Source organism: Peromyscus eremicus, chromosome X (assembly GCF_949786415.1).
Source record: "Peromyscus eremicus chromosome X, PerEre_H2_v1, whole genome shotgun sequence".
NCBI classification, from domain to species: Eukaryota; Metazoa; Chordata; class Mammalia; order Rodentia; family Cricetidae; genus Peromyscus; species Peromyscus eremicus.
Window position 1 is genome coordinate 112,323,234 of NC_081439.1, and position 12,524 is coordinate 112,335,757.

The 12,524-nt window shown below is 44.6% G+C and overlaps 1 protein-coding gene across 1 annotated transcript in view; it reads right to left on the reverse strand.

Annotated features, from left to right (window-relative positions):
* The window catches only part of Hs6st2 (heparan sulfate 6-O-sulfotransferase 2), a 282,127-nt gene extending 270,030 nt beyond the window's left edge, over nt 1-12,097 (reverse strand). The window contains exons 1-2 of the mRNA XM_059250765.1: nt 11,667-12,097; nt 10,347-10,865 (exon numbers count right to left, since the gene is read on the reverse strand). Of these exons, the coding sequence (XP_059106748.1) occupies nt 10,347-10,865; nt 11,667-12,097 (950 nt within the window). The remainder of the gene's footprint in view (nt 1-10,346; nt 10,866-11,666) is intronic.
* Nucleotides 12,098-12,524: the final 427 nt, after the last annotated feature.

Below are 12,524 nucleotides of genomic sequence, written 5' to 3' on the forward strand. Positions count from 1 at the left end.
TTTGGAAGAAATCAATAGATTTCATAATTTCTCCTTATCACCATTAAGTATTAACTGTATGCAAGCATGTAGTTATCTGCAAATTCAATTTGTAATTTGCTAATTTCTTTTTATTCCCAAGAATGGTTCTGCTTTAAAGTCTATTTTATTTGATATCTGTACACCTACATCAGTTTCCTTCTGGTTAGTGTTTGCATAATTATCTATTACAACCCTTCAAGTACTGCTGAATTTTGTACCTTTATCCCTTGTGATAATCTGTGTTTTTAACAGATGAGTTGGCTACCATCATAAAAGGGCCCTTTTACACTACTTCTGAGTTGCCTAGCTGTAACTTGATCATCCATGTAATTTTTTTTGGGGGGGGGGCGATATGATCTTTCTATGTAGTACCTAGGCTGGTCTCAACCTCACCTGTAACCTAGGCCCTCCTTAAAGTCACAGCAATCCTTCTGCCTCAGTGTCCTCAGTGCAGGAATTACAGGAATGCACAGTCATACCTGGATGTCCCAGTGACTTTCGAAGTCTCTTTGTTTTGTTCACTCCTGTGGGAATTTAACAAAAGCCCAAGGATCTCTTTGAGAATCAGAGCTGAGGCTCTACTACCATTTGTCCTCTTTACCTGTACAGTTCTGCTGGGACTATCCTTGGAGAAGAGAAGACATTCTTTTTTTTTTTAATTTTTATTTTGCAATACAATTTAGTTCTACATATCCGCCACGGATTCCCTTGTTCTCTCCCCTCCCGCCCCCCTCACCTTCCTCCCAGCCCACCCCCCATTCCCATCTCCTCCAGGGCAAAGCCTTCCCCGCAGACTGACATCAACCTGGTAGACTCAGTCCAGGTAGGTCCAGTCCCCTCCTCCCAGGCCGAGCCAAGCAATCCTGCATAGGCCCCAGGTTTCAAACAGCCAACTCATGCAATGAGCACAGGACCCGGTGCCACTGCCTGGATGCCTCCCAAACAGATCAAGCCAATCAACTGTCTCACCCACTCAGAGGGCCTGATCCAGTTGGAGGCCCCTCAGCCATTGGTTCATATTGTTCCCCTCCCTTTGCGATCAGAGTAGTGAAACAATAGACCCCAAAGAAAGTTTCCTCCAGGAAGTTCATGGTTCAAAAAGGGAATTGTTCAAGCCAGAGAAGGACCTTGCCTCACATGAAGAGATGTCATACAGTCCTGACATCCTAGCAGAAACCCTTGCATAACAGACCTGAGCAGTGACAATGGTGTGTCAAGGACTTGCGGCCCCACATCTTGACTAGGACTGCTTCATTATGCATACCTCTTGCCCTTTATTTAAACCTAAAAATGTCAATACACTGAATATGGGGATCACCTGACCCCTTTTTATTTTGTTCCTCTTCACAATTTGAGCATACTAAATAAATCTCCCTCTGTTTTTCGCTGTTGTCTTTTTCACTGGCATACTGAGGATGAGTCTAGGTTGTTGGAGTTAACAGAACCCAGTCTTTGACCCTAAAAATTCCAATAACAATAGGGAAAAGTCAATTTATGCAAGGGATGGTGCACACAGGCTAATCCATCTGATATAAATCAATACACTGCACAGTTCAATTGCTCTGTGCTTCTACAGACGGGTACATGGAAGTGATTCACCAGGACTAAATTCATCACAAGCAACAGCCCAGTTCTCTCAGGCTCGCTAGGGCATCTCTGCTAGTAAAATTTAAGAAGCAATCAAACTGAATAAGAAATCTTCTTTGCAGACATTTACATTGTGGAAGAGTGCAATTCTTGACAATTTAGAGTAAATGAAGTGCAAATTATTCTCTTATAACTCAAAATTGAAGCTTAAATTGTCAGTGAAAAAAAAGCCCACAGTTTAATCAGAAAAATGTATTTATTGGTAATTCCCATGAGCTCACATTTGATATATTTATATCATAGGATAACGAGTTCAAAATTATTGCTAAGTTATAAGTAAGAAATGTATGCAGAATTTGCATGTATTGAATTTTATTTTGAATCTGCATGTATGCCTATATTTGAATATTTATAATATTTCAGAAAAAGCACAGTTGAATGTGCAAGACAGATTTATTTAGTGTAATACTCTGAAATGTGTCAAAGTTTTCAACACTATTATAGGAGGCAAAATGGCAGAAATAACAAATGGATGCAATAAGACCAACTGAATAATCTGCACAGCCCAAGACCTAGTAGAGCAAGAAAAGCTCTCTTGCCAATAAACATTTTACTGAAGTTCAGACAAATATTTCCCTAAGCTTACAATGGCATTGTTTTACATGACATGTACCATTAAGTGGATTATTCATTATCCTTTAATGGAAAGAGGGAAATTCCCATTCATGCCTTCCTTTCTAAACTCAATCACTAAATACCTCGTTTTCTGTTATGGAATGTCAATATTAGCTTTTTGACCATGAATGACATTGTTTATAATGTCAAAATAACTTCTACATTGGGCGTAGTCTCGGTGGAGGTTCAACAGTAAGAGTATGCACCTTGATAGATGTATACAGAAGTGGACTATAGACATCCAGAATAGCTGGGAAATAAAGTGTTCTTTCTAATGGACTTCATTTATGTCTAATTAAATGCAGTGAAACTGCTCTAAGAAGGCTGTCCAGCTATAAACCCTTCTTTCCTCAAGTAAAGCAACACATGCACTAACTAATGGCAGTTCTCATAAACATTTAGCATCATAACCCTTAACCAACCTCAGTCTTTGCTCTTCTAACTAAGTGATCAGCTCACTTAAGATTCCCATGAAGGCCAACATTCTAACTAATCTTGAAGAGCCATGGTCAAGCAAAATGAAGCTTACTAATTCCAACTGAGGAAAAGTATTAGCTTCCTGTTTCCTTGAGTCATTCAGTGAAGAAGAAACAATAGCAATTCACCTAGATATTTCTATGCTATGCTGGTATATAGTTCCACGCAATGTCAGAAATAGATTAGCCAATTAGGAGAAAAATCAGCACCCAGTGCTGGACTAATCTGACTTAGCACCTCTGCCTTTCAGTGGGAGGGTTGACTGGACTGAAGCTACTCTCCTCATTAAGAACTACCAGGATAACCACAGATAGTCTTTAGGGAGGAAAATTTAGACACATTTATTACAGCCACAGAAAAACCTTGTCTTAAAGACTTGTTATTGTTTACTATTTATTTATTTATTTGTTTTTGAGGCAAGGTCTCACCATGTAACTCTAGCTAACCCAGGAATCACTACTTAGGCTAGTCTGGCCTTGAACTTGCGGAGATTTGCCTACCTTTGCCTCTGGAGCACTTGGTTTAAAGGTGTGTGCTATCAGCACAGCTATGTTTACCTTTAGCATCAAATTGATATACTTTTGAATGAAATTCAAAACCCTCAGAATATCAGAATAAGAAAAACAAATCACTTCCCTATCTCTTAAGATCCTGGTGTGTCTTCTTCCTGTCTGTATTCTTTATTGCTTAGATTTAGTAGAGATAGAAAGACTTTCTATTTCTCTCCCATTCCTCCTCTGTTTTAAAAAAGAAAGAAAAGAAAAGAACAGTTTTAGTCTTACTGGTTCCATAATTCTATGGGGTTCTGCTTAGTAATGAGTCACTAGCATTTCCCATATTTTATAACAGGACATTTACATGATTTTGCAATAATAATCCTCAAAGTGAATTCACTGACATTCTTAAAGCATTCTTTTCTGTGTAGACTTCCTGGTCCCATTGTTTCAACTGAAACTGTTCTCATAACACCTTGTACTCCCCCCTTCCTCTAATGATCCTTTAATTAATTAGCTTTTAACTCTTTTCCACTCTACAGAGGCAAGGACAGTCTACCTGGTTCATCACAGTGCCCACAGCACAAAGTTTTAGTGATGATAACCAGTACTCAATGAATATTTGCCAAATAAATGAATAAATGAGGAAACAAATGTGGGTGGGGGTTTTGTTTCAATGAAATCCCAGGAAATAACTTTTGAGGTAAATAAAAACCTTTGTGGTACTATGGATTGAACCCTGGACCTTGCACATCCTAGTCAAGCACTCTACTACTGAGCAATGTATCTCTCTAGTGAAGAAGTAAATACGTTTACTATTCTATGTTTACATTATCTAATTTATTTCCAAAAGGAATTTTCAAACTTATACTCATAACAATAATTTATAAAAATTTTGATATACATCCTTCTCAGCACTGGCTACTAATATTTTATTTTTGGTTTGGTGGTAATGTAGATTAGTTTTTATATTTCTGAATTAGGGCTAATTAGAGAGTTAAAAGAAGTTGTGCTAAGTTTAAATGCTTCTATTTGCATTTCTTTAGTACCAAGGAGACTGAGTCTTTTTTTTTTTTCCATGTCTGCAAACTAGTCGTGGGCCTCATGTCCTAAACTGTCTGGACATGCCCTTTGTTTCTCTAATCAATTCATAGGGTTTCTTTGTACAGAAAGGATTTCAGCCTTTTGTCTGTTGTAATTGTTGCACATATTTTCATGAGTTTGACATAGGCCTTTTCATCTTTTCCTTTTTCTTTCTTTTGACAGATGAACATTCTCATTTTTTGTAATCATAACTGTCTATCTTTTATTTTATTCAAACCTCCTTTCTTTGGCTAACAGTCCCATGTGTGAATTGCAGCTATCATTTAAATAATAATGCCAATTGTGAATTCAGATGAACTGGGTTCACAGATTCCCACATACACCACTAAGCTTTAACCAGGGCCAGAGCCCCAGTTCCCATCTCCTTACAAACCCTGCCCACTAGGAGTCTAGGCAACAAGCATCAGACACTGTGCCTTAGCATTCTCCCATACCAAACTACATCTTACTCAACCTCTCTGTTTTAATCTATGATACTATCTCAATTGGGGACCAGAAATCAGAGAGGTGCCTTTAAATGAACTTTAAATGCCTTTGTTTACTTTTGTGCTTTTTATACTCTTCCATTTAAGACCTTCTCATACTCACATGGGTTCATATTCTTCATCGTATTTCCAGATTACTTATGGTGGGGCTTCACCCTCATCTACCTCCACAGTCATTACTTCCCCAAATGAGAACCTTCTCTATGTCAGGCTCCTAGCAAGGTCAGGCTACCTGGTTTCATAATTCCCATTGGCTCCATACTGCCAAGAGGATGCTATGTTAGCCATACTACACATGTCTACACCTCACATGGCAACCTTTAGGGGCTTTAGGCTAAAGAGGATGACCTGGGATTTCTTGGCACTGGGTTGACTCTAATCTCTTCAACTGCTGGCACTACAACAGGGCCATGATTATTACGTCTGCTGGTTTATAGATTGGATCTAAATTACCACACAACAAATGAAAAGGTCTCTGTTTTTAATATACTCCGACAAATGTTTGACATTTTAAAGACGTTACTGATTTTCAGATAGTTTTCAAACAAAATGCATCTTTTTTAAGTCTCTAAAGTGTCAAATTGTTCACTTCTGTCAGCTCAATGAGAGCATGTCTTCCCTGGAATATAATGAGCAGTTTCATAAAATTTTATTTCATGAGCAACAGTGGGAAAAGATGAATATTCTTTTAATGTCATTTTATACTATCTCAGTTGACAACTGATACCCATAAAAAAAACCTTTAGTATTTTAATTGACACATCATGGCAGTAACCTTGGATTATCAACAGAAGTTAACTCTGAGTAACATTTTGTACTACCTGAGAACTTGGGAGTCTTGCTGAAGATGAAACAATCTGTTGGCGACCCATACAAAGATACTAACAAAAGCAGCTAGAATTCTACACATGCTGTTATTCTCTCTCATTCATATTTTCTTTCACCACCACCTATCATCTTGCTTTTTATTATAGTTTGAATATGAATTTTCCTGCACAGGTTCAAGTTTTGAATGCCTGGTTCCCAGCTGGTGGCACTATTTCGGGAACTGATAGAAACTTTAGGAGACGGGGCCTAGCTAGAAGAAAGGGGTCACGGAGGACAGAACATTACGGATACCTTACTCCTTCCTGTCTGCTATGAGGTGAGAAAAATCCTCTGCCACCTGTTCCTGTTGCCTTGATATCCTATCAGAGCACATAGAGCCAAGAGACCATGAACTGAACCCTCTGAAATGGTGCACAAAGAAAACTTTCTTCCCTTTAAGTTGCTTCTATTGGGTATTTAATATCAGTGACTATAAACAACAGAAAAGCTCTTACCAACAGATAAACTAACCAAAGGCATCAAGACTGGAGAAGTAGCTCAATGGTTAAGAGCACTATCTGCTCTTCCAGAGGACCAGGTTCAATTCCTAGCACCCACATGGTTCACAATCATCTGTAACTCCAGTCCCAGAGGATTTAACGCCCTCTTCTGGCTCATGAGAGCATCAGACATGCACATGGTGAACAAACATTCATGAAGGCAAAATACCACACACATAAAATATAAGAGAGAGAGAGAGAGAGAGAGAGAGAGAGAGAGAGAGAGAGAGAGAGAGAGAGAAGAGAGAGAGAGAGAGGGAGGGAGAGAGAGAGAGGCATCTTCAACTAAGTGAAGGTGAGAGACCAATGGACCACAGCCTGGTAGAACACATGGTTGGCACTCCTTGCTGTAACAATTCATTCTCTCCCTGCCTCATCTTTCACCACACGCCTGTCTCTTGTCTCTCTGCAAAACCAATAAAGAGAGGGAATACAAGTAAGGGCATGCAAAGGATGACCAGACACATGAACTGTATTCTAGCTTTTTCAAAATAAAGCCACCATGTTAAAAGAAATAGAAAGCTTTTATCATATTTATAAATGAATGGCTGCTACCCCAAACAGAAAGCTTTTCTAGATCTAAACAAAAACCTTTTAGTTCATTCCTATCAACAATATTCTACCAGATTTTAATGTTATTCTTCCGTGTGGCTGCTAAAACTGTAGAGATGTACAGCTATGGGCCTTGAGCCCACACCATCTCCTGGGTACCAGCCAGCACCCTACCAAGTGAAGAACTGGGTTTGTGCACTTTCTTGGCAGTTTTTGAATTCCTCCCACAGACCAAGTGACACACTAGAGTTGGCTATAAATGTAGGAAGTTTGGGCCTGGGAAAAGCCTGTAGAATTGGGAAATTTGAACAGCTGGTGTGCAACAATGTTTTGATACATTTTTAAATGGTCTTAGAAATTCTAAAATGAGCAGAACTCTTTTCTGACCTCAGGCAACATACTGGCAAACAGATGGATGAAACACAACTTCTAATTTTTTTTAGGAAATATTAGTTTAATAAACAACTTGAGCTTTTCTCAGGCTCTGTTCCTAGCTCCCTGTCTTCCCTTCTTCACTCCCTCCCCCCAAACAATATGATCAGTCATTTCTATTCAACATTATTATATATCACCTAAGCACTTTACCATTTCCAGAAGCATGAAACCATTTCAGATGTTGCAATGAGAGAATTCAGGGACTTGCTTACAGCCCCATAGGCCCTCTTGGTAACCCTAATGTGGGTGAAAGGCTCATCCACAGAAGATGGCTCCTTTTGGCACTCACCAACCATACCTCCAATCTAGCTCCATCCTGTTTAGCTTTACAGAAATTTCCACCATAAAAAGAAGGCTCGTAGCAATCTAGCCCCAAGACCTACTCCCACTGAGAAGAAAGCTTTCTTGATACAGAAGACCATTCTTCTTAGGTCAGGGTGGCAACTGTGGACCAACCATTAGCCTAAAGCTACAAGTATAAAATGGCTGATAACAGTAATAATGGAGACAAAAGCAATACCAGCTAACATTTATAATCACTAGTAGGAAATACCTCATTGTGTTTTGATGATACTGTTCATCAAGGTACAGTCAACATATCAAAGTTGGAGGCAGATTTCCACAGTGTCACTAAAGACCTCAATGACCTTGGAGAAATCTTTCACCCTCTTTGGATTTCAGTGTCTTCTAATAAAAAGGAGTATTCTTGTCCTGTGTACCTTCCTCCAAAAGACAGTATGCATTCTCAGAGAAATAGCAAGACAACATGAAAGCGCATTACAAAACAGAATATTCTGTCTACACAGACTGCTCTAACAGGAAACTCCAGAGGTGTATTCTGTAGTCCTGAGACTAGCATCTCACCTCAAAAGTCACTAGCCATGCAGTTGCCTTGACTACTAAATTTTCATCTCCCATGTGCAATCATACATGCATGCATGCATGCATGCATGCACACACATTATCAGAACTCATCCTACAAGCAGGATCTGTCAACATTCTGGAAAATTTTGGATCCCTCTGGCTATCAATGAATAATTCTGGAGATAGGTAGAAAGAAGAGAAATAATAAAGGTGCCCTTGATATGATATTGTATTTCTCTAGGAAATTTTACTTCGTTTTTATAAGTACTGTACAATCAATTTACTTTTCCAAACGTGGTTCTTCTTTGATTAGACTAGATGGCACTGTGGTATCACCCTTTTAATGCCTTAGAAAAATCATATCGCATTACAATTTTGCTTCAACTGGGAACAACCCAAGAGGCTTCGGTGAGTCCTGGTTATCCTATAGATTATATCTGAAGGAACCTGGCAAAGGACGATGACTACTTAATATATTATTCAGACCACATTAATAGTACATTTACAGACATCACATCCCAACCTACATGTCCAAAAGAACTGGAAATGCCATATACAAACGTTAGACAAAGCTGTGGCTTCTGCGGCAGTCAAGACTTCTCTTTTACTTCCCCCACCACGGGTGTAGGTGTAGAAGTCCACGTTTGCCCTAAAGATTGCTTTGATCACCATCCCTCAGTACATCTACAAGCTTCGCTAGCATAAGAGATCATTTACAGTACTGTCAAATGTGAGGGGACTTTCTTAAATACCACAATGCTGCTGTGACAAGGACTTACAAAATTCTTGCCATGAACTGAGGCTCAGCCTTCCTGTGACCAAGGTTCTCTAGAGATGGGAAAACAAATCTGTTAGTGTAGAAAGGAAATGAAAAGTTCAAAGGATTCAGCCAGACCTCCGGCCTTTGAGAAAAGCCACTGTAAACTGAGGTCGTGACCAGAAAACCAGAGGTTCCCTTTGCTGAAGCTGGACAGAAGAAACCACACCTACAGTTCATTCTTAACAGCCACCTGCAAAACACCACTTTGGCCAGGAAACTGAGTGAGTATCGCCATGGGATATGAAATGCAAGACGGGTCCAGGTGGGCAAAAACAACAGCAGCACCCTTGAAGGCCCATGACGTCACCAAAATGGGCAAAGCAAGACACACATGACCATGTTCTTGCCCACTGGAAGACCCCAATTCCACTCCCTGCAACTAACTCATTCATAGACTCTGCCCCAGCCTATATATTTTTTTCAAAAGCTCCGTGGAACAATAGCCCTGGGTGTGTTGATTTCACTCCAAAACAGCTCCTTTTGTCCACTTCACACAATCCTATGACATCCAGGAATTGGCCATAGCACATAGAGGGAAGAAAATGCCCTGCTGGCTACAGACTACTCATAAACCAGCTTTTTTTGCATCATTCCCAGTCACCCAGAACCTGAGCTGGCCATGGGTGCTTAGGCTATGAAATTTCTGTGCTTCAGAAAAAGCTCCTAGCACTCGTCAAGCCCCTGAGCCCTTTCCAGCTAGTCACCAGGCTGGCAGTGTGCCCCCTCATATTTGAAAAGCACTGTTGACACTTCGGTGGGGGCAGCAGTGAGGGGCACAAGATGAGAATTGGGAACCCTCATTGAGTGTCAGCAAACAGTGGCAGAATGACACTCACTCTCCAGAGAAAAGTGGGACCTGGGGTGGAAAGGCAATAGAATCCAGGAAAGAAGAAACAAAAAGGTGAGAAAGAGAGAGAAGAAAAGTGGAAAGAGACAGATGATAGAAAGAGAAAGACCAGGTAAAGGAAGGAAGAAGTAGCCAACAGCAGACAAGATGGGCAGAGAATTTTCCACTAGAGAAAGCCAGAAACTAAAAGGGGAAAGAGAATGTGGGAGTAGGAAACTGGGAAGGATCACCAAGCAGAGAAAGAGCACTGAGCTTTCAAACCAGGTGCAGAGGAGAGAAGAGGATAAAGAGTATAAACCCAGAGACTGTGCATGCGGAGCACAATTCTTTAAGGCTCTCTAGTGCTCGCAGTGTGGTGCGCAGTCCTGGCTGCTGCTGGGGATGCTCATTCCAGGCAGCCAGGCCACTTTCCCCACACTCACTCCCAACCACCAAGCAGGCCAACCTTCTGATGGGCAGACCCGGGCTGGAGCCTCAGCGATGCGAAGATAGACTCTGGGGTGCCTAGCATCTAGGGACTTGACACTCACCGTGCTAAAGTGTGCACAGGGTCCCCAGCAACTACAGGCACAGCCTTTCCCGCCCCTGGTTGACCCACTGAGAAGTAGCCAGACTCACCTGGAAGGTCTCAGCCTGGCATCGCGCTTGCCATCCACCACTGCGGGCACGCAGCTGGTGAGCTCGGTCCAGTCGGCATGCAGCCCGCAACTCCAGCCGGTGGAGAACCTGGAGAAGAGCCAGGTCTCCCTCTTACCCGGCCGGTGGCAAGTGCATTTCTTCTGCCCCACGCGGCACTCACATGGCTGCTCCAGCTGGATGTTGCGCACCAGGTGACGGCCAAAAGTGGTGCCCCCAGTCTTCTGGATGTGCAGGAACACGATCAGGTCATCGCCCTTGATGTCGAAGTCTACCTTGCGCAGGAGATCGCTGCGGCTGAAATTGTAGCGGGGTACAAACCTGGCGGAGCTCTCATCCTCCGAGCGGTACGGATCGGGCACCGGGGAGCTGAACGCCTGCAGGCGGAGGAGCTGGCATTCTGTGCCGGGGCACACGTATTGGAGGACGATCACGGCAAATAGGAAGAGCATCACCAAAGCCAGCAGCAGCTTGTTGGATTTCTCATCCATGTTCCCGACGCTGGGGGAAACCCAAGCTCGTTACGTCAATCCCGCAGCTCAGCCCGCTCTCGCCTTGCTCCCGCACCGCCCCCTCCCCGTGGCGCCACCGTTGCGCCCCTTTCCCCTCCCGTCCGCACCGAGTACTCCACCACGGAGGCGGCGGCGCCCTTCCCCGCTTCCTTCCTTCCCGGCAGGCTCAGCGCTGTGGCTTCTGCTGCACCCCCCACCCCCTACCCCGACTCCATCCCGCTGGCCGTTGGTCCCCTCCTCCGCGGAAGAACCCCGGATCCCTTCCGCGGTGTCTGGTTCCCCGCAGGATCCCTCCTGTCCCGGTCTCTCCACTCCCTAACTCACGCCCACCCCTATCCGGCACCCGGTGCTTCCCGCTCTGTTCTCTCCAGCTCCCATCCCCATCCCGCTTGGCCCATGGGACTCTCCTGTGTTCCGGACCCCAGTCCCCTCCGCGTGCGCGAGCTGCCGACCCGAAACGCGGGCTCCCTTGGCGCGTGTCCCGTTGCCTACCGGGTGGCCTCTGGGAGTGAGCTGGGCTTTGGGGGTTCCCCTGGAGGGGAGGGAAGGAGCCCGCGGGCGGCAGGACTTTGCAAGCCGAGGCGGCGCTGCCCTTTCCCGCGGAACCGCGGGGAGGGAGCCGCACGGCGGTCAGTTGCGCTCTCAGCCAGTCCGGAGTCCCCCAGACCGGTCACCGCAGGCTCGCTGGAACTTTGAGCCTTGCCCTCCGCACCCAGCTACCTTCCCTCCTCCCGCCGCCCCAGCTTACCCTGGACCCAGAGAGCGAACCCCACTTTCGCCCACAACGTACCTGGCCAAGGGACCGAAAATCTTGGAGAAGATCGCACTGAGCACGTGCTTGAGCGAGTGGCCCACGGCTGCCAGGCCCCGAGTGAGCAGGGCCCGGCAGAGGGAGCCCAGGTCCCAGCGTCGCCTGAGGTCGTGCATCCGCCTGCGGCGGCCTCGAGGCAGCAGCGCGAAGAGCGGGGCGCGCAAGGCTCCCGCCAAGGAAGAAAATGCCTTTGGGGGCTTGTCCTGGAGTGGCGGGGAGTTGAATCCCAGAGACACACCCCTAGGAGGGCCGGCGCGGACTGAGGCGGCGACCGACCCGGGCCGGCTTGCTGCCAATTCAGCCTCTACTCTGGAATGCCGGCGGGGACAGGTGGTGCGGGCGGGCGCTCCTTGCTCCGGTTGCAACGGCGGCGGCCCGAGCGCCTGGGCTGCAAACGCAGGCAGTGCCATTCCCCCCTTCAGGCAACTCAGGGTACTAAGGATCAGGAGCGAGCTTGAATTTATATAATAATGCCTCGCGCCCAAGAGCCCCAGCCACTTCACAGGCAAAAGACCTGGGTTTTCTCCTGTGTTGGAGAACGGAGGTCACTCCAGAGAGCGCATCACTCCACTTTGGCTCGTAATTTCAACCTCCCTTAAAATAGCAAAGGCGCAAATTGGACCCTTTCCCTCTCTCTTTGCCAATTTCCATTCTGCAACGGAAGAGGGGGTATTTTCTGAAAAGGTAAGTCAGCATGGAAATAAAGCATGACTAAAAAAACCTTACATGGGGGATTTTGAGCATTTTCAAAGCACACTCGCCCTTATTCCTCCCCACTGCTGAATCCCCTGCACCAAGCCCCCACCCCGCTGCAGAAAGATTTCACTCACTACTGTT